This window comes from Cetorhinus maximus, chromosome 29, assembly GCF_964194155.1.
Source record: "Cetorhinus maximus chromosome 29, sCetMax3.hap1.1, whole genome shotgun sequence".
NCBI lineage: Eukaryota > Metazoa > Chordata > Chondrichthyes > Lamniformes > Cetorhinidae > Cetorhinus > Cetorhinus maximus.
In genome coordinates, this window is record NC_135907.1 from 13,207,858 (window position 1) to 13,229,767 (window position 21,910).

The window sequence follows — 21,910 nt, forward strand, 5'->3', positions numbered from 1 at the left end:
ACTTAATGAATGAACCCACAACATGTTTGCACAATCCCTTATGAGCGATTGGTGCCTTTTATATCACCATAACACATGGGACATGGTGGCAGCGGTGAGAAAGGGGGGATGTTGTGATATGCCTTTAAAGCGATGGCAACCTGCTATCACTTAAAGGCACCATAACACAGCGTTATTAATCCCATTCTGCCTAATCCTATTTAAAAGGAAGACTGGGATTTCCGTGGCACCTTTCAGCACTTCAGGACATCTTGAAGCCTTTTGCAGCCAATGGGCTACTCCTGAAGTGCCGTCACTGCTGTAAGGAGATGCAGCAGCCACTTTGTGCACAGCAAGATCCCGCAAACAGGAACATGATGACGGTCAGATAATCTCTCTTTGGCGATGTTGGCTGAGGAATCGACATCTCACCCTGAAAGATGGCAGCACCAACAGTGCTGCCCTCCCTCAGTACTGCAGCATCCGCATGGAGATTTGGGCCAACTTAAAGGAACATTCTGACTAAAAACCCACTGCTTTCCAATGGTTATTGAGCTCATTATTCATTCATTCTCACGTCTGCACCTCTGGCCTGTCACAATGGAAGAACAGTGTCAATTAATCCAGCCAGGAGCAGTCCAACCTAGGCATAGAGATGCGAACAGTGATGAGATGGGCAGGGTGTGCTGATCCATCATGAGGTATGAAGCTGACCAAGGCTTTCAGAGCCATTCCTTTTGACTCTCATGTCCATTACTACCTTGGACACAGTGTACAAGTCAACATTGACAGTCCTTGTTCAGTAGGTAGCACTCTCACCTCTGAGTCTGGGGTTTAAGCCCCACTCTCAGACAGCCATCGAGACTGACACTCCAGTGCAATTCTAAGGGAGTGCTGCACTGTCAGAGGTGCTGTCTTTCAGGAGAAACATTAAATGGAGGCCCGCCTGTTATCCCATGCAGGCAGATGTTGGATCCCATGGCCACCATTTTGGACAGTAGTTCCCTCCAGATGTCCTTATCCATTTATCCCTTGACTAACGCCTAAAAACACCGCTGTTTGTGGGAGTTTGCTGTGTGCAAATTGTTCCTTAAATTACCAGAGTTCAGCACTTCTAAAGCACTTTGGGATGTTCTGAGGTTGTGTAAGGTGCTACATATATGCCTTTTTTTTTAAGGCCTTTATGACCCCGTCTTGCTTATTTGGAGAGAGGGTGCCAAAGTTGATGACGTTGGATCATCCTTTGAGGACCTTTCTCTCCCGCCAGCGGCCTCTTCAGCCTGCCTCAGTCCCTCTCTCTCTCTGCTGTTGCCTGTCGCAGTCCTGTCCCTGAGGCCTAAACCCTGTTGCCATGGAGAAGGTTGAAGAATGCGCAGGCAAAGCAGGGTGAACTGAGGCGGAAACCCTGTCGAATGGACTGGGCGCCTCTTGCTTAACCAAGGCCGGTCCAGCTGTCCCTCGTATTAGAGAGCCGGTCAGCTGGTTATAAAGTCCACGCAGCGCCATGTATTCGCAAACCTTCTGTTTGTCACATTGTAAGTGGGAGGAGGCCCCGGCCAGAGCGTTAACAGGATCAGCTCTGCTTCTTTTGAAAGCATTGAGCAATCTCCACCCCACCCACCCCACCCCCAACCAACCGCACAGCTAGCCGGCAGTGAGGCAGAGGTCAGGGTGGGTGGGCGGGTGGGTGGGGGTGGAAGAGGGGCGGGGGGGTGGGTGGGGTGTTTCGAAAGCCCCTTGTTTCTGTTCCGCTATTGCAGCTGATCTAATGAAAGGCTTGTCTGAGGAAATGCTATTCTTGTGGTGCGAACAGCAGCCTCAAAGAAAAGTGTCTGATGAGGAAACATGTAGCCTTTGCTTACCGGGCACAGCTATTTCTGTTGCTTGACATATGCACTGTTGCTACCCATCTTCCTGTTCTTACCGAGAAACAGGAACCTTGCGTTGAGCGCAGTCAGCATCGCCCATCATACTGTAATGCTCAGAAGCCGTGCCATAACCTTTCTGATTGTATAGGTCTCTGGCCTCTACTGATGGTTCAATCTCTAAATCACAGCTTTGGTACTGAGCGCAAGTTTGCTCCCTGGTTTCTCCCTGTTCCGCTTCTATGAGGATAGCTCGGTGAGGAAAGATTTCAGCCAGGATTCCTGCCCCTGACTGCTATCCAAATTTGCCTTAAGTCTGTGTTTACAATTGCCCAATGATGACAAAATTTTACTCCTCTATAACCCCACCTTGTCAAGTGGACTGACACTCACTGGTCTGGACTCTCAGGTCTCAATCTTAATGTGACGGGATCTTTCTGTGCGAGGGGCTAAGGGTGAGTGACAAACTCACATGACCCTGGAGAGCATTTGACTCCAGCCACCTCATTCAAACCTCATTTAAAGTGTGAACTCCATTCAAACCCACAAAAACTGCTGCCTGGAGCAGGCTTTCGGGCAGGATTAGACCTCGGGCAGGATTAGGCCACAGGCAAGGGACCCCCAAATGGACTCTGGCCATCAGTTGCGTGGTTAGGGTGGGGCTTTCGGAGGGGGACGGGCGTAGTGTCTAGAACTGATCGGGATCAGGGGAGATGAAGGAAGCCAGGAGTAAGCTAGGCCCAAGGTTTGCAGGCAGGACCTGTAGGAACATTCCTGCATCATTGAGGGCTTGTAGGGCCCCCTCTCTGAGCCTCGAACTGGCTCCTGGCAGGTTTGGCCTGATGAGGGAGCCAACATTGCCCTCTTGCCCAGGCCTCAATTCAGAATCACAGAGCCTATGGCCTAGGCAGAGCCTGACGTCCATATATAGAGAAGGACCCTGTTGGCTGGGCCAGCTGCCCGGGCTGCATGTCATTACAATTTTAAATTAATTTAAAATTGCAGTAGGTCGGATTGCCTTGGAAAAGAAGTGATTAAGTTCTCACCCCCACCCCCGACAATTTTAACTCCCAGTCCCTCCCTCCCTCCACTGCTCCTGGCCTGGTAAAATTGGAATCCAAACGATCTTGAGTCATCGCCACATCAGGTGAGAATAGGATGGAGAAATTGGAAGCTAACAACATTCATTTTTATTGTTCCTTCTTTCTCCTTGTGAATGGTGCCTTCTGAACCTGGCCTCCAACCAATAATGCAGTTCAAGACAGAATTCACCTTAAAATGAACCACATTGCTATTCTTTAATCAAAACAATCAGAATTCATAACGTTCTTTAAAAAATATTGGCCCTTCTATCGGGAATTCAATCAGTTGTGTAGCAGAAGGGCGTTCGGCATTGCGAGGGTTAATGTGGGAGCGGAGTTTGGCCCGCGGTAGGATGTATTGTAGAGAGACACGTGACAGTACACGGGAGACAGAGGGATGCAGGGACAACCTGAGAGCAGTCGGCACGACGACAGCAGCTAGGTAAGGCCACACCTTGGAGATGTGCACATTGTTGTGTGTTAACAATAAGCGGTTGATGTTCAACTGCACAGAACTCTCCAGAACTCTTAGTGAGACGCCAAACAACTGAGCAACACGTTGTGGAGGCCTCAGGCTGCACAGGTAAAGCAGGCCCCAGAACGCAAAAATAAAAAGCCTTGGCCCTGTTTCCCGTGCTGCTGCCTGTTCGATGGCAGTTTTGTACGTGGCGGAAGATGTTGACGTGTTGTCCAGTGGGATGACTTGGCCCCCAGTTGGGGGAGCATTCAGCCCCACCTGCCTGCGCCAGTTCGTTGGTAGAATCCCACTCCCCCTGCTCTTTCCCCGTCGCCTTTAAACATTTCACGTCAAGAGCACATTCCACAGCAACTGATACAACCAAGAGAAGAATTTATACCAGGTGCATGGCAAGTTAGTGCCATAACTCTGTGAGTTTTGATGGGTTATTCAATGCTCATTTTTGTGGATTTCTTGAATGCCTAACAATTCTTGAAAGGTTCTTGATTGGTAAGGGGATCAAAGGATACGGGGAGAAGGCGGGAGAATGGGGTTGAAAAACTTATCAGCCATGATTGAATGGCGGAGCAGACTCGATGGGCCGAATGGCCTAGTTTCTGCTCCTCTGTCTTATGGTCTTATGGTCTAATTCGTGTGCTGGATTGAAGTAAAGTTGAAATCAGAATACAGCTAATAGTTTCTCTTTCCTTTGGTCCCCAGACATACATCTTCACTGATGACGAGGATAAGGAGCTGACAATCAGGACAGGTGAGGACTGCTCTTCCTTAGTTGAAAACCAGTTGCTCTGGGGTACACGACAAGGGTGCGTGGACCACCTCAGCTAATAGTGTGGGGCACAAATTATATTTCAATCCGTGTTTCCCTTAATTTTATTGTTACTAGCAGATCTAGAAGTATCTGTTAGGCTTTATCCACTCGTGAGACGAAGGCCCTAAGAGCAGCTCTTTCCAAAGCTCTAGGTTCAAGGAATTTAACCAGCAAGTGAGAAATATATGGGCACAAATAGAATCCACATTGCCTATATTTCAGTGGCTGGTTAACCAAAATTGGCTGTGGCTTGAGCTGCTGGCACACATTGGAATATATATTTTTATTCATTTATGGGATGTGGGCTTCGCTGGCTGGGCCAGCATTTATTGCCCATCCCTAGTTGCCCTTGAGAAGGTGGTGATGAGCCGCCTTCTTGAATCGCTGCAGTCCATGTGGTGTAGGTACACCCACAGTGCTGTTAGGGAGGGAGTTCCAGGGTTTTGACCCAGCGACGATGAAGGAACGGTGATATATTTCCAAGTCAGGATGGTGAGTGGTTTGGAGGGGAACTTCCAGGTGGTGGTGTTCCCGTGTGCCCGCTGCCCTTGTCCTTCTAGATGGTAGTGGTTGTGGGTTTGGAAGGTGCTGCCTTGTTTGGGAGGTGCTGAGTTGTTGCAGTGCATCTTGTAGACACTGCTGCTACTATGTGTTGGTGGTGGAGGGAGTGAATGTTTGTGGGTGGGGTTCCAATCAAGCGGGGCTGCTTTGTCCTGGAGCTTCTTGAGTATTGTGGGAGCTGCACTTATCCAGGCAAGTGGGGAGTATTCCATCACACTCCTGACTTGTGCCTTGTAGATGGTGGACAGGCTTTGGGGAGTCAGGAGGTGAGTTACTCACTACAGAATTCCCAGCCTCTGACCAGCTGTTGTAGCCACAGTATGTATATGGCTGGTCCAGTTCAGTTTCTGGTCAATGGTAACCCCCAGGATGTTGATGGTGGGGATTCAGCGATGGTAATGCCGTCGAATGTCAAGGGTCGATATAAATTCCAACAAACTGGCATTCTGTCTGTTGGAAGATATAAGTACTGCCCCAATCCTTGTACAGTATATTGCAGTGGAATTAAACCAAAGGACAGATCAGAGGCATCATCCTTCATGAATGAACTGAGGACTTTGGTGAGCTCTTCATCCACGGGGGGCCTTTTCAGCTTAGCCAGATCCAGTTCCCATCCAACTTTCCTGCAGTTTTGCTGGTTGAGACCGGGACCCATTCTTCCTACATCCCGAAGGTCTGCTATGATGCCTGAGCTGAGTTGGCTCAGCATGGAACAGGGGCCAAACTTGGGATCCTTAGGACTTATAATTCACCTGCACGCTAACCGGAATTGGGATCAAGCTTTGTATCAAAGTGACTCTTTGGGAGAGGCAGATTAGGAGGATGGATGGTGGGCAAGTTAGCATTTGTTGAACTAGTATCACAGTCACGTACAAGAGCCACTCAAAACACGCACACCTCCTGCAGCTGAAGGGCAGGGATGCACAAGGCCAATGTTTTAGGATTCCGGTGTGGGTTTTGCTGCATTGTAACCAGCACCTGAAGCTCGCTCAGATGACCCAGGTCGAGTGAAAGCTTTCAAGTCTTTTCTGACCCACAGATACATGTCAAATCCCCACATTCACCAAGACCCCTCCTTCCATTTGTATAACATGAGGTCATACCTAGCACCAAGGCTGGAGTCATACCCAGCACAAAGAGAGATGCTCACGGTTGTTGGAGGTCATAGAATCAGAGGGTTACCATTGATCAGAAACTGAACTGGACCAGCCATATAAATGCTATGGCTACAAGAGCAGGTCAGAGGCTAGGAATTCTGCAGCGAGTAACTCACCTCCTGACTCCCCAAAGCCTGTCCACCATCTACAAGTCACAAGTCAGGAGTGTGATGGAATACTCCCCACTTTCCTGGATGAGTGCAGCTCCCACAACACTGGGCACCGTCCAGGACAAAGCAGCCCACTTGACTGGCACCCCATTTACAAACATCCACTCCCTCCACCACCGACGCACAGTGGCAGCAGTGTGTACCATCTACAAGATGCACAGTGGGAACTTACCATGGCTTCTTCAACAGTACCTTCCAAACCCATGACCTTTACCATCTAGAAGGACAAGGGCAGCAGACGCATGGCAACACCACAACCTGGAAGTTCCCCTCCAAGTCACTCACCATCCTGACTTGAAAATATATCGCCGTTCCTTCACTGTCGCTGGATCAAAATCCTGGAACTCCCTCCCTAACAGCACAGCGGCTCAAGAGGGTGGCTCACCACCACCTCCTCAAGGGCAATTAGGGATGGGCAATGGCCACATCCCATGGTGAATTTAAAAAAAAAATTAACCTCTGCCATTCAAATCCACTCCATGGGCTCAATTACCCCCATGTTTCTCCTTTGCTGGTCTTTCACCCTCCTTGCAAACTTCAAAACTTGCAAAACCCTGCTGCCATACCTGGTTCTGTCACCCTCATACTCACTGGCTCCCTATTGACCAATGGATTAAATTTAAAATGCCCGTGGACATGCGTAAAATTTACAGCGCAGAAACAGGCCATCGGGCCCAGCTGGTCTGCAGGGGCACGAGAAGTACGAGCAGGAGTGCTCCATTCGGCCCATCGAGTCTGTTCCCGCGTTCAATACGATTATGGCCGATATTGGGCTTCCACTCAATTTTCTCGGCCTCCCCTCAGACCCCTTGACGTGCTGGTGTTTATGCTCTGCTCATGTCACCTCCCGCCCTCCTTCAGCTCTCACCCTATCTACATATCTTTCGATTCGCTTCAGCCAAATCTACGTGGGCCTCTCTCCCTCTGGAACTTGTGGCAGCGCCCTGCCTCTGGCCCCCCACTGCTTGTCATTCCTCTTATTGTCCCACCTTGCTACTGAGAGAGCTTTCCAAGCCTGCCACCTGCCCTGTGACTCTCTCACTTCCTCCCCCCACCCCCCACCCCCACTCCCCTCCTCTCAAAGAACCTTCTCAAAACCCATCCTCACAGCCCAACTCTTGGCGACGCCTCCAATCTTTCCCACGGTAGCTCAGCATCCATCCCTGTAACTATTTGTGTTTTAGTGCTTTGGGGCATTTTGCTTAACATTAGAAATGATATAGAGATACAAGTTACTGTGCAAAGCTTATATTTGGTGCATAGTGCTCGCACCACCTGTGGTAGTATGTATGGGTACTGGGCGTGGAGTGGACTGGCATGGTTAGAGTGGACGTGGGGAAGATGTTTCCATTAGTAGGAGAGACTAAGACCCGAGGGCACAGCCTCAGAGTAAAGGGAAGACCTTTTAGAACAGAGATGAGGAGAAACTTCTTTAGCCAGAGAGTGGTGAATCTATGGAATTCATTGCCACAGAAGGCTGTGGAGGCCAGGTCATTGAGTGTATTTAAGACCGAGATAGATTGATTGGTAAGGAGATCAAAGGTTATGGGGAGAAGGCGGGAGAATGGGGTTGAGAAACTTATCAGCCATGATTGAATGGCGGAGCAGACTCGATGGGCCGATTGGCCTAATTTCTGCTCCTATGTCTTATGGTCTCATGGCATTTGTGCAGACGATCTCTCTGTAAACTTCAGGCTGAAATGCCGTAGTGTCCTTTAGAGAATTCCTAGCTCCAGTGTACCATGAGGGAATGTTCGGGTATACACGCAGTTCTAGGCTGCTCATTGAAAGGAACAACCAGGCAAATAAATGTCTTGAGGTGTTTTAATGCGAATAGTAAGGGGAGCAATATCTTATCAGGAAAAGACAGTTTGAATGAAATAGGTTCAACGGGTGACTGAATACATTTAGAAAAGGAAATAACTTGTCTTTTTATAACGTCAGGAGCTCAGGAACCCCAAAGCGCTTTTTTATTAATGAAATTTAGTTGCCCTTGTCATGGGGAGACATGTTTAGGGAGATAATAGGTTGATAGATGAGGGGAGTTGGTGGGTGGGGCTGAGGCGAGAAAGGGATAGGGTCAGACCGAATGGCCTTTTCCTGTCGATGAAATGTTCTCGTCTGGCGAAGCGATTGGGAATTCAGCTGCCGGCTGTCCGATTCTTTTTCCCCTGCGTACGGATTGGTTCCGTCTTGAGTCTGTGCTGGTCAGCGGCCATAATCTCAGCCCTCCGAGTTGTTCCGTGTCCATCGTGTTCATACAAAGCGCCATTGGCTTCTCCCCTCACAGGTCATCGAGTGATCAACACCAACTGCTCATCAGCCCACAGCCGCCAAGCCTTGTCCTGCAAGATGGCAGCCGAGTACGATGTGTTCATCGCGTCGCGTCTGAAGTAAGTTGTTGGGTTGGCGGCCATGTTGGCGGAGGCTGTGTGAACGAGGAGGGTCAGTGTTAAGGACCATAGTGTGAGTAGTAAAAATGATTGACTGGTACGGCACAGAGGGAAGCCCATGCCCTTCTATATTCCTTTCTCCCCCGTTGAACTCGAGCAACACAACTGTCCACCGTTGCCATGGAGATTAAAAATCAAAGAAGGTGAGAAGCAGAATGGCTTGAGTAACACCGGAAACCTACTGGAGAGCCGGAAGGCACCATATCAGATTCGAGCAAATTTAAACACTGACTAAGTGTATCAGTTCCCGGGGAGAGGAATCACCTTGGAAAACAACCTTGAAAAGTAAAACAAAAACAAGGCTGTAATCGACTCAGAGAGCCAGTGCAGACTCAATGGGCCGAATGGCCTCCTTCTGCACTGTAAAGAGACCGTGAGGCCTGTTGTGAGCATTGGCAACACGGACATCACTACATGTGGCACTACAAGACATGGCACCTCATGACTCTCTGCCCATTGGACCATGTCCCCCTCCCCACTGCCCACTCAATGCGACTACTTTACAATGTCGCTTCTCTCCTCTATTTGAGTCCAGACCTCGGTCCACATTCCCGCCTTCGGTTGTTGGGATCCTGAGGACTCCTGGCTCGGAGACATCGCCTCTCAAGCAGGTTGTCATTGCCCTTCCTCTACCCAGGATTCTGCAGCTGCAAGTGTGACACTGGCTTGAGCGGTGGGAGGGGGGAGGGGGGGCATCACCAAAACATTTAGGGCATCCATGGAGCTCCAGGTGCTCCACTTGAGTTGGCCCATTTGGTGCCTGCACGCTTTACCTCAGTGAGAATTGCCCAGCTCTAACCTCTGCCTTCCTTGTAACGATTCTCTAGGTGGTTTTGCCATGTGGATGATGATAATTATGTCAACGTACGTGCCCTGCTGAACTTGCTGTCAAGCCTCCCTCCCATGCAGGACGTCTACATCGGAAAGCCCAGCCTGGACCGACCCATCGAGGCGTCCGAAAAACTGCCTAACAATAAAACAGTGAGCGACTTAAGAATATGTTCTCAAAAAAAAATTGACGCTGGGTTCACAATTATAGCGAAATATAACAGAAGCGTAGAATTATACATCGCAGAGGGAGGCCACTTGACACATCTTTGAAAGAGCCATACGACTAGTCACACAGCCCCTGCTTTTTCCCCATAGCATTGGATGTTTTTCTCCTTCAAAGACTCATCCAATTCCCTTTTGAAAGTTGCTATTGAATCTACTCCAACCAGTCTTTTTGTTTTGGTTCATTTTAATTAATGTGGTTGGGCATTTTGCCTGACCTGGCACTTTACCTAGGTGGGTATTACAGCACGGGTCTGTACGCACTAGCACACCCTTTAGGGAATTGAAGCATTGCTGCTTCTGGTTCTGGTGTGTGGGTGGGTGGCGAGGGAGGGGAAGGTTAGATGGCCATGCCATTGCCTTAGTCACGCCGTGCCCACAGGTGGCACTGTCAGTGCCAATGCCGGTGATTTACAATAAGCCTTGGCCTGGTTTGGTTGGCAGGACTCTTGGCTTTGAGTCAGGAGGCTGCCCACTTCAAGCCTTGCTCCTGGAATTGGGAATAATAATCTTGGCTGATGTCCGAGTGCGGGATCGCGGGGTTCCGGCATGGTAAAGGCCCTTGTCTTCACCGTGGGCGCACATTACAGGTTAAGGGTTCCACAATTGCGGGAAGTTTGTCCATTGTTCTAGGCAACATTTTTCCCTCAATCATAGTAACGTTGGTGAGCGGCTCCCTCACCCGGGTACAGTCCACGCTCATCAGTGGCCCATTGAGCAGCTATTTATTGTTTCTTGACCCTGAGTTAGCATACTCGCTGACGATGGAAGATTCAGTCCGACCCTGTCCCCACCAGGTATCATACTTCTAGAAGGTTGCACTGTGCAGGAACCAGAGCTGGGCAGAAAAGAAAGACTCGCATTTATATAGCACCTTTCGTGACCTCGGGACGTTCCAAAGCGTTTCACAGCCAATCCAGTACTTTTGAAGTGCAGTCACTCTTGTAATATAGGAAACACAGCCGCCACTTTGTGCACAGCAAGATTCCACAAGCAGCAGTGTGACAACGGCCAGATAATCGGTTTTTGTGACGTTGATTTTAAGGATAAATATTGGCCAGGACACCAGGTTCTCCTTCAAACACGGCGCCAAGAGATCTTTTACATCCACCGAGGAGAGGAGACGGGGCCCCCGGTTTAATGTCTCATCCGAAAGGCGGAACCTCTGACAGTGCCGCACTCTCCCAGTGCTACACGGGGAGGATCAGCCTAACTTTCTGTGCTCGGGTCCCCAGACAGGGATTTGAACTTAGGAAGTGACTGAGGTACCAACTGAGCCGCGGCTGGGATCTGAACCGTAGGCGGGAATTATTTTACCTGTCCCTAATCCGGAACCGTGGTGGAAGATTGTAGCCCGCTTGCCGTGGAGAACAGCTCACCCTATCTGGCTGTTTTGGTAGGTTTTCCAGTGTCCCTCTGCCTATGGGGGAGGTTGGAGTTCCCACAGTGTTTTGTGAGCAATGAAGTGGAGGGTGCCTGAAGCTCCACCCAGTGGTGGGATGTGTAACTGCAGCTGGCTTCAAAGCTTTAAAGAATCATGGGGCAAAATTTATACCTCGGCGGGTGGGCCGAGCAAAAAATGGCGCCATTGACGTCAGGCGGGTGTCCCGACGCCAACGCACAGACGCGCGATATTTCGGTCAGCATGACCGCGCCAGTGCCAGCAGCCCGCCCGCCGACTGGTAAAAGGCCCGTTAAGGCCATGGACAAGGTAATAAAAAGATATATTTCGCCGCCCGTCCAACCTTAACGGCGGCGGGTGGGTGGGCGAAAAGGCCAAGCGGCCTTCGCACTTTTTAGGAAGCCTCACCCACGGGGGGGATGGGATGAGGTGCCCGAAAGCAAATAAAAACAAAATAAAGTTTTTAAAATTTAATTTAACCACAGGAGGGGACACGTTACATCACATTATTCATTTTCAGAGAAAAAAGAACAACTCTTCATCTCCCTGGGACAGCCCCATCGCCTCAGGGAGATTCTCAAGCGCAAACTCGCGAAGATCGAGCTCACCCCCACCCCCACCCTGCCCCCCCGCCGCTCACCATCCCCCACCCGCCCGCCCCCATCCCCCGCCGAGCCCGCCCGACGGGGGCTAAACTCTCCCCACAGAAAATTAAAGTCACAGAAAGTGGCCACTCGGCCCATCACGTCTGCACTGCTCAAAAAAATGGGCCACCCGGCCTAATCCCACTTTCCAGCATTTGGTCCGTAGCCCTGCAGGTTACAGCACTTGAGGTTCATATCCAGACACCTTTTAACATGAGTTGAGGGTTCCTGCCTCCCCTTTTCAGGCAGTGAGTTCCAGACTTGGATGAAAAGGATTTTTCCTCCTATCCCCTCTAACCTTTCTGCCAATCACTTTAAATCCATGTCCCCTAGTCACTGACCCCTCTGCCAAAATGAGTGGGCCCTCCCCATCGCCTCTTCTCCAGGCCCCTCACAACTTTGTACGTCTCAATCAAAAACCCCGCTGGCCTCCTCTGCTCCAGGGAGAACAACCCCAGCCCACCCGACCTCTCGTCATCGCTGCAATTTTCCAGTCCCGGCAACAACCTCGTAAATCACCCTTTATGAACGCGAGACTCTTTTCTTATTTTAATAAACACAGCAGAATGTCAGGTAAACGTGACCACGAATAATCATTCGATTGTTATTTTTACAGAAATCGGTCTTCTTTTGGTTTGCCACTGGTGGAGCTGGGTTTTGTATTAACCGGGGGCTGGCACTGAAGATGGCACCTTGGGCAAGGTAGGTGTGCAAATGCAGATTATTGGGGGTGTAAGTGGACTGTGTTCTTTTGAGGGGAATACTTTGTGACCCATGGTCTCCCTAGATCCAAACATTGCATGATCCTAGTCTAATGTCGGTTTTTCTACGACTCTTACCGGTCACTTATTCTTTCTTCCTTTAAATAGTGAAACCTTGGCCTAGGCCTGAGGCCCAAGTGGTAGGATTAAAGGTTAAAAAGGAGTAGAAAGGAAGGAAACAGCCTTTAGATGTGTTGCCAACCTGAAGCCTCCAGTACTTAAAGATCAATCCCTGGGAGATTGTTGGGAGCAATGGCCAAGAGAAAAGCTGTAGAAGCCACCATTGGAGCAGTAGTAGGCCATTCAGCCCATCGAGCATGCTCTGCCATTTAATTGGATCATGACTGATCATCTGCCTCAATGCCACTTTCCTGCACTATCTCTCCTTTGTTCTTTCATGGGCTGTGAATGTCACTGGCAAGGCCAGCATTTGTTGCCCATCCCTAATTGCTCTTGAACTGAGTGACTTGCTAGGCCAGTTAAGAGTCAACCATTGCTGTGGGTCTGGAATCACATGTAGGCCAGACTAGGTGAGGATGGTAGATTTCCTTCCCTAAAAGGGAAATAGGTGAACCAGATGAGTTTTTAATGATAATTGCTTTGAATGTGACCTATGGTCACCATGACTGAAACTAGCTTTTAATTTTATTAATTGAATTTAAACTCCACCAGCTGCCATGGTGAGATTTGAGCCCATTAGCCTGGGCCTCTAGATTATTAGTCCAGTGACATTACCACTACACTACCATCTCTAGATCCCTTGATAATAAAAAACAAACCTTTGAATGCTTTCATCCATTGGTGCTAAACATATTGGAGTTGGGGTGTTTGACTGACATTTAAGAGTCATCTAAGTCTCAGTAATGTTGATTGTGAAGCTATCATCAATTGTTGTAAAAACCCATCTGGTTCACTAATGCCCTTTAGATAAGGAAATCTGCTGTCTTTACCTGTTCTGGCCTACATGTGACTCCAGACCCACAGCAATGTGGTTGACTCTTAACTGCCCCTCTGAAATGGCCTAGCAAGGCACTCAGTTCAAGGGCAATTAGGGATGGGTAACAAATGCTGGGCCTTGCCAGTGACACCCACATCCCATGAAAGAATAGGATCTTAAAAAATCAGTTAATGAAATACCTATTCACTTTCCAATTGGCTGTGGGAAGGTGGTTTCCTATGAGGGTGGTTTTGTCAGTCGACCAATGGCTGGAGTGTGGGACGGGGCCATTGGAGGCCAAAGGTCATATGATGAAACCTCTAGAATTCGCCCAACCAGAGTTTTTAGCGTTCTGAAAATTGCATTGTGAATTTTGTCCACTTGAGGCTCCCATACATACATGTACCAGCGGAGGGAGTCTGCCAGGGAGAGATAATGAAGGACCCATGTTTAACAGTTCGTGCAGTTCTAATTCTAAGTGCCTCTGGTTGAATGTAGGACTCTTCCTGTCCCAAGAGCTTCAGAGCTGGCAACCCAATCTCTGGGGGACATGAAAATTTCATTTTAAATGGCTGGAGGTTTCCCTAGGAGGGGATGAGACCGATCGTTGTGGGTGTTGTGTAAGCTGTTCCCAGCAGCAGGTTCCATCCTGAGAGAGAAAGAGAGCGAGAATAAAAATAGAGGCTAAGAAACAGGGCCCTCACACTGCTACCTAACACGCCCTTATTAAGGATGTTAAATTTGCACCATTTTGTTATCGTGATTATGTTGGGACACTTCGATTTGAAAAAAAAAAACTATGGTTTCTTTTTCAATTAGCGACGGACATTTTATGAACACCGCAGAGAGGATTCGTCTCCCTGACGACTGCACCATCGGTTATATCATTGAGGCCATCCTGGGCGTGAATCTGATCCGAAGCCCACTCTTCCACTCCCACCTCGAGAACTTGCAGCTGGTCTCTAAATCCCAGGTTCAAAGCCAGGTATGTCTCACCACCCTCTTCCAAGCGGAATCACAGGACACCGACCGGGTTCACGGTTAGATGCACAGTTCGACAGATGGAACATTCATTGCCTCTCTCTCCTTGCCTCCGGATTCAGTAAACTGACGATGCACCAGTGCACCATGGCTATGGAAACAGTTCTTAACTGTGATTTTTCCCAAAGAGACCCTTTGGTCCGTCGCATTGCTTGGAATTTACAGCACAGAAGCAGGCCATTCGGCCCAGCTGGTCACTGCCACACCTCCCGTCCATCTTCTTCTAACCCTATCAGCCTATCCACCTATTCCCTCATGTTCCTATCTGGCTTTGCATCTATACTATTCGTCTCAGCTATCCCCTGTGGTAGCGAGTTTCGTATTCTAGCCGTTCTCTGGGTAAAGAATCTGTATTGAATTCCACCTCTCGCTGCTGGCCCTTTGGGGAGATGGTGGTATAGTGGTCATAGTGATACAGAGGTCCAGTCTAATTCCCTGCAGGCCTTGGGTTCAAATCATAACAGGGGCTGGTGGAATTTAAATTCAATTAATACATTTTTAAAAATGTGGAATTGAAAGCCAGCCTCAGTAATGGTGACCATGAAACTATCATCGATTGTTGTTAAAAACCCATCTGGCTCACTCATGTCCATTAGGGAAGGAAATCTGCCATCCTTACCCGGTCTGGTCTACATGTGACTCCAGACCCACAGCAATGTGGGGTTGACTCTTAACTGCCCCATGAAATGGCCGAGCAAGCCACTCAGGGTCAAGGACAATTAGGGATGGGTAACAAATGCTGGGCCTTGCCAGCGACACCCACATCCCATGAAAGAATTTTTAACAATGACCTTTTGGTAATTGATCAGGTGCTTTGGCAGACTGTACCACCCCTGATAATTTAATACCGTCTGTGTATAAAACCGATTTACACACCGTTTCTGAAATTTGCGGATTGACGCGGATCAGCAGTAGAAGGGACAGTCCACTCTCTACACCTCCCCAGCCCAACATCATTCCCTTAACTAGCACCTGCTGCCCCCACCCCCCATCTCAAAGTCAATTCCTTATCTATCTCTAGGCTCAACATCAAATTCAACAATTTCAGCCTGTAATCTCTGCCTCTACTTTGTTTCCTTTTCCTTTGCAGGTTTCAGTTTTATTCTCGCTCTTCCCTTGTTGTTGCTTTCTGGCAGCAGCTGTTCATCCCTCTCTGCCATTCACACCTCATCTAGGCAGCTCTTCTGCTTTCTTTACTTGCTCCATTTCCACTCCCATTTGTCCTCGCACCTACCAAACTGTTTGCCATTTAATCTCTCCTGTCTTCCCCCCTGCCACAGGCCTCCCGTCGTGTTCATTTTCCCCACCCTCACCCCCTCTCACTTGCTTAAAACCTATTTCAATTCAAACTTCCTGGCTCTGAGGAAAAGCCAATAGGCCTTGAAATATTAACTCCGTTTTTCTCTCTCTCTCTGCCGGATTGGCTGAGTGTTTCCAACATTTTCTGTTTTTATTTCAGGTTTTCAGTATTTTGTTTTGGCCCTTGGCTACCTTCCATGTTTTACCCAGGATGCCTCACTCTTGCGTGGAAGCCTTTCATGTGGAACTTGAGATGCGACTTGATTGAAACGTGGAAGACCCTGAGGCGTCTTGGCAGGGTGGATGGGGGCGAGGAAGTTTCCTCTGGTGGGGGAATCTAGAACCAGGGTCACCGTTTAAAAATTAGGGGTCGTCCATTGAGGTGCGACCTCAAGGGAGTGGGAGAGTTTAGTGGGCTGAGGGAAACTTAAATATCTTTCTAAAAATCTAACATTGTTTATATTTAACATTTAACTACAAGTGCTGCTTAACTGCAAATACTGTTTAAAATGATTATTTCCAGGTCACTTTAAGTTATGGGACCTTTGAGAACAAGAAAAATATCATCGAGATGAAAGGAGCGTTTTCTGTTGATGAGGACCCTTCCAGGTGAATACATTGTACCCCCAGTATTGCTTCATTGTGAATAATAGAGATATTCGGCTGGTTAAGAATCTGAGATCTCAGCTGTTCCATACAGTGGTGGATAACGTATACAAGATGGAAATGATGGATGGCTCCTCGTTGACTAGCCTCATGGACTGAGAGGCTTCTTGTTCGATCTGCGGATCTTGGGTTATTGAGTCCTTGCCCTTTTTGAGGGTAGGGGAAGGGTGAGGGGAGCTGATGTGATCACTCCATCCACCACCTTAAATATCCACTCCCTCCACCACCGATGCACAGTAGCAGCAGTGTGTACCATCTACAAGATGCACTGCAGCAACTCACCAAGGCTCCTTCAACAGCACCTTCCAAACCCACGACCTCTACCACCTAGAAGGACAAGGGCAGCAGATGCATGGGAACACCACCACCTGCAAGTTCCTCTCCAAACCAGACACCATCCTGACTTGGAAATATATCGCTGTTCCTTCACTGTCGCTGGGTCAAAATCCTGGAACTCCCTCCCTAACAGCACAGTGGGTGTACCTACACCACATGGACTGCAGCGGCTCAAGAAGGCAGCTCACTACCACCTTTTCAAGGGCAATTAGGGATGGGCAATAAATGCTGGCCCAGCCAGCGATGCCCACATCCTGTGAATGAGCATAAGGAAATGGACAGGGGTTTGCCCACAGGGAAGGGAATCTCTTTAAGGCAATCACTCCTGGGTGCCTCTAGCAACCCCATCAACAGTTGAAAACTCAGGGACAGGTCGCCCTGGGAAACAAAGGGTAAGCTTTTCAAACGAAAGGTACACTTGTTGCCTGGTGCCTTTTCTGAATGCTTTGTTCTCCCTTCCTGGAGATTCGATGCAGCTTTTGTTGCTGTTGGCAAACTTGGCCCATTTACAAAATCAGCTTATACATTAGGACTGACCAGAGAGACCCTTCCCATTACCGCACAGTCTGCAGTCCCTTGGTGACTTGCCTTGTGCAAGCTGTTGATTGTACAGCTCATTGGAGGGAAGCCGTACAGCATCTTTTCTGGGAAGTGACCCATGGGAAGGAAAAAAAAAATCTCCAGTTGGAGGTTTGGGAATTTCTGCCCAGTCGACAGAGCAGTTGAGGAAAGGAATTGCGAGGACCGGTGAGTGTGGCAATGGGAAAAGTTGGCTACTCTTTGGCCAACTTTCTAGTCGCCTGGCGGAATTGATCTTCGGAGTCAGTTTTCAGGCATTTGAGGGGGTTTCATTTTAACCCGGCCTGCTCGAGGTCAGTCGGGTAGAAGGGGGGGGTTAAAAATGAACAACAACTTGCATCGTACGGGCGCCTTTAAGATAGTAAAACATCCCAAGATGCTTCACAGGAGTATCATCAGACAAAGTTTGAGACTAATGAGATATCAGGGTTGGTGACCAAAAGCTAGCTCGAAGAGTTAGGTTTTAAGCAGCGTCTTAGAGGAGGAAAGTGAGATAGCAAGGCAGAGATAAAATGAAAGTGCTGGAAAAACTCAGCGGGTCTGGCAGCATCTGCGGAGAGAGAAACAGAGTTAACGTTTCGGGTCCAATATGGCTCTTCTTCGGAACTGAAGAGAGGTTGGAATGTGATGGGTTTTTATGCTGTTGGGAAAGTGAGGAGAGTCAAGTGGAACTTAGGGGAAGTTCGGGCAAAGGTTAGCGGGCGAGAGAGACTAAATAGCAAAGGCGCCATGGAGTGAAAGACAAAGTGAGTGGTAATGGTAGTAGTAAAGACAGACAGCAATAGTCCAGAGGAGGTGTTAATAGAAGGTCAGCTCTGAAAGCAAAAGCATGAAAATAAGATACAAACTAGCACTTGGATAGCAGGGGAGAGGGGGGGTGGGGGGGAAGAAATTCAAAATGGAGGACAGAGTTCACGGCCTGAAGCTGTTGAACGTAATGTTGAGCCCAGAAGGCTGTCAAGGGCCTAATCAGAAGATGAGGTGCTGTTCCTCCAGGCAAGGTAGAGAGGTGTAGGGAAGAAATTCCAGAGCTTAGGAGCCAGACAGCTGAAGGCAAGACCCCAAAGGTGGAGTGATTAAAATCAGGAATGCGCAAGAGGTCAGAATTGGGGGAGCACAGACATCTCTGCATGTTATAGGGTTGAGGGGTATACACTGCTTGGGAGGGACGAAATCCTGGCGGCTGTTGAAAACTAGGATGAAAATTTTAAGATCGAGATGTTTGTTTGACCGAGAGCCGTTGTAGGTCAGCGAGCACAGAGGCGATAGGTCAGCGGTCTGGATACAAACTAGGAAATGAGCAGCAGAGTTTTGGATGAGCTCAAGTTTACAGAGGGTGGAAGGTGGGACACTGGCCAGGGGTAGTCCAAAATAGCCGGGGCTAGAGGCCTGAAGTGAGGCCTGGGCCCTTGCTCTGTAACATTGGGGTAAAATTTGAGTGTTGTGGCACAAATCAAACACACAAAATCCAGAAAGGTAGGGGAGCAAATCGGGTATACCTCAGCTTTGCTATCAAAGCCAGTAGGGTATCACACTGCTCCCCATTTGTAGCCGACTCCCTGGCCTGCTGGTTTGATGAGGGCACCTTGAGACTGATTTGCTTCCTGCTGCCGCTCCGTTAATAATCATTACCTCAAAATCATCTTTCCATCAGTAGAAAAGGAAGACAACAGCATTCAGTTCTGGAGCTCCCATACTCTCAGATTGGCATTAGTATGTTGCAATTAATACTCTGAGGAGTCTATAATCCAGTGAAGTTTTGCTTTGTTTGTGTGTGTCCTTGTGCCTTTGTGCACGCGTGCCTCTTTGTGTGGGTTTATGTGTGTGATGTGTGCGTGTTCCTCTGCGCATCCACGTGTGTGCGCACGTTTCTTTGTGTGCATGCGTGTGTATGTATGCGCGTACGTGTGTGTGAGCGTGTGTGTGCATGCACTTGTGTGTGTGTGTGTGTGTGTGTGTGCACGTATGCCTCTGTGCCTTTGTGTATGTGCGCGTGTTCCTCTGTGTGCACGTGTGTCCCGTGCACGTGTGTCCCGCGCATGTGTGTCCCGTGCACGTGTGTGTCTTTGTGTGTGTGTCTTTGTGTGTGTGTGTGTCTGTGTGTGTGTGTGTCTGTGTGTCTGTCTGTGTATGTATGTGTCTTTGTGTGTGTGTGTGTGTGTGTGTGTTTGTGTCGATGTACCTGGATCTGTGTCCATGTAAGTGAGTTTGAGTGTGTATGTTCTGTGGCGCATTGGGGGAGGGAGGGACAGTGATTAACCGCCTCACTGTGGACAAATAACCTGCTGACACTCAACACGCACAGGATGCACAGACATTAAGAAAACTGCAGCAGGAAGTCATTGTCTCCTGGGGAGGAGAAGAAGTGGGGGGGAGAAAGCACATGGGCAGAAAAACAGATTAAACCAACAAAACTATAATCGTTTGGGGAAAAAAAAATGTAACTTCTTATGTCTTCTACAGATTCAAGTCCATTCACTGTTTACTTTACCCAGAAACACCTTGGTGTCCCTAAGAGAACAGCCCTGACCTCTGTCATGGTGAGGATTAAAGGTAACTGGTCATGCACTGCCAACTCTGCACTTTCCGAAAGCACTTTGGGCCATTTCCATTTACAGAAGATGGTCTCAAGTTTAAAAAAAAGAGAGAGAGGAAAGAAGGAAAACTAAAACTCAAAGAGTCAACTCGACTGAGCTGGACAATCATTACTTGAACTGTGGCAAGAAAATGGCCGCTCTTCCATGGCGTTCGTCATTAGTGGCCTTCAACTACGAACAAATGAGATACGACAGTAAATAAGAAGCACAAGACTTCAACGAGGCCCTTGATCGGAGACTATTTTGAAAGAGGAAATATTTTTTAAAAATATATATTATCTTATTTCTTTCCCCCTCACTTACGAGAGATCTCCTCTGAGTGAAGCTTCCCCACACAGGGTGCCTTTTAGTGAATGATGAAGTCGGCCCTGTTTGTTGGCGAGGGAGCCTCTGTGATGAATTCTCATAGGTTCAAAGAAAGGCAGCGATGCCACACCGTGCAGTAAGAAGCTAACTGATTGGCTGTTTCCTGACCACAACGTTGAACATCTCTTCAACAGCCTGGAAAATATATTTTTTTTTAAATTAAAAATGCTAAAGATTTATAGTTTTCATGATGTTGGTGTTCTCTCTGTTTTGTAGTGTTCAAGTTCGCGTTCTTCTGAATATTCGATTAACTGGATTGGTATCACTTGTATCTCAGCCTGTTCTGGGTTCCAGCATTCCCTATGGGCCTGAGCCCACTTGGATGGCCGCACAATTGATCCCACGGGAACATTTGGAAGGGCATTTTCCCAGGGTCTTGGCCAGCATTCTCCTCTCAACCAATTCCACCAAAAGAAACTGGCCCAGCCATCTTCACCTGTTTCATCAATGACCTTCCTTCCATCATAAAGTCAGAAGTGGGGATGTTCACTGAAGATTGCACAATATTCAGCACCATTCGTGACTCCTCAGATACTGAAGCAGCCCTTGTCCAAATGCAGCAAGACCTGGAGAATATCCAGTCTTGCGCAGACAGGTGGCAAGTAACATACATGCCACACAAGTGCCAGGCAATGACCATCTCTAACAAGAATGATCTAAGCAATGCGCCTTGACATTCAATGGCATTACCATCGCTGAATCCCTCACTATCAACATCTGGCGGTTACCATTGACCAGAAACAGAGCTGGATTAGCCATATAAATACTGTGGCTACAAAAGCAGGTCAGAGGCTAGGAACCCTCGATGAGTAACTCACCTCCTGAGTCCCCAAAGCCTGTCCACCACCTACAAGGCACAAGTCAGGAGTGTGATGGAATACTCCCCACTTGCCTGGATGAGTGCAGCTCCCACAACACTCAAAAAGCTCGACACCATCCAGGACAAAGCAGCCCACTTCATTGGCACCACATCCATAAACATTGACTCCTTCCACCACCGACGCACAGTAGCAGCAGTGTGTACCATCTGCAAGATGCACTGCAGGAATTCACCAAGGCTCCTTAGACAGCACCTTCTAAACCTCCACCTCTACCATCTAGAAGGACAAGGGCAGCAGATAGATGGGAACACCACCACCTGGAAGTTCCCCTCCAAGTCACTCACCATCCTGACTTAGAAATATATCGCTGTTCCTTCACTGTCACTGGGTCAAAATCCTGGAACTCCCTCCCTAACAGCACTGTGGGTGTACCTACACCACAGGGACTGCAGCGGCTCAAGAAGGCGGCTCACCACCACCTTCTCAAGGACAATTAGGGATGGGCAATAAACACTGGCCTAGCCAGGGACGCCCACGTCCTGTGGAAATGAAGGAATTAAAGAAAAAACAAATTGCCTGGCCATTTATCACAGTGCTGTTTGTGGAATCTTACTGTGCAAAAATTGCCCACCACTTCCCCTACACGCGGAGGATCGCAACTAAGGTCACAATCTGCACGTAGGTGTTTTTCAGTGTGGGTGACAGCCAAAGAATCAGGGACAAGGTGCTTTCCCCCACATCACCCCCCAAACCACACCCCCTCCCCCCTCCCTCCCCCACCTTCACCAACAACCCTAAGCCCGGAGGCACTAAAGGTGGTTGTCGCCCTTCACTGCAGGGCTGGCCTGAATAAAA

General features: G+C 48.7%; 1 protein-coding gene across 1 annotated transcript in view; it reads left to right on the forward strand.

The window, feature by feature from the left end:
- Positions 1–20,425, forward strand: part of LOC144669269 (beta-1,3-N-acetylglucosaminyltransferase lunatic fringe-like) — a 51,096-nt gene extending 30,671 nt beyond the window's left edge. Inside the window, exons 2-8 of the mRNA XM_078531596.1 lie at positions 4,104–4,152; positions 8,391–8,493; positions 9,381–9,534; positions 12,269–12,354; positions 14,170–14,335; positions 16,214–16,299; positions 19,735–20,425. Of these exons, the coding sequence (XP_078387722.1) occupies positions 4,104–4,152; positions 8,391–8,493; positions 9,381–9,534; positions 12,269–12,354; positions 14,170–14,335; positions 16,214–16,299; positions 19,735–19,786 (696 nt within the window). The 3' untranslated portion in view covers positions 19,787–20,425. The remainder of the gene's footprint in view (positions 1–4,103; positions 4,153–8,390; positions 8,494–9,380; positions 9,535–12,268; positions 12,355–14,169; positions 14,336–16,213; positions 16,300–19,734) is intronic.
- The last annotated feature ends 1,485 nt before the right edge of the window (positions 20,426–21,910 follow it).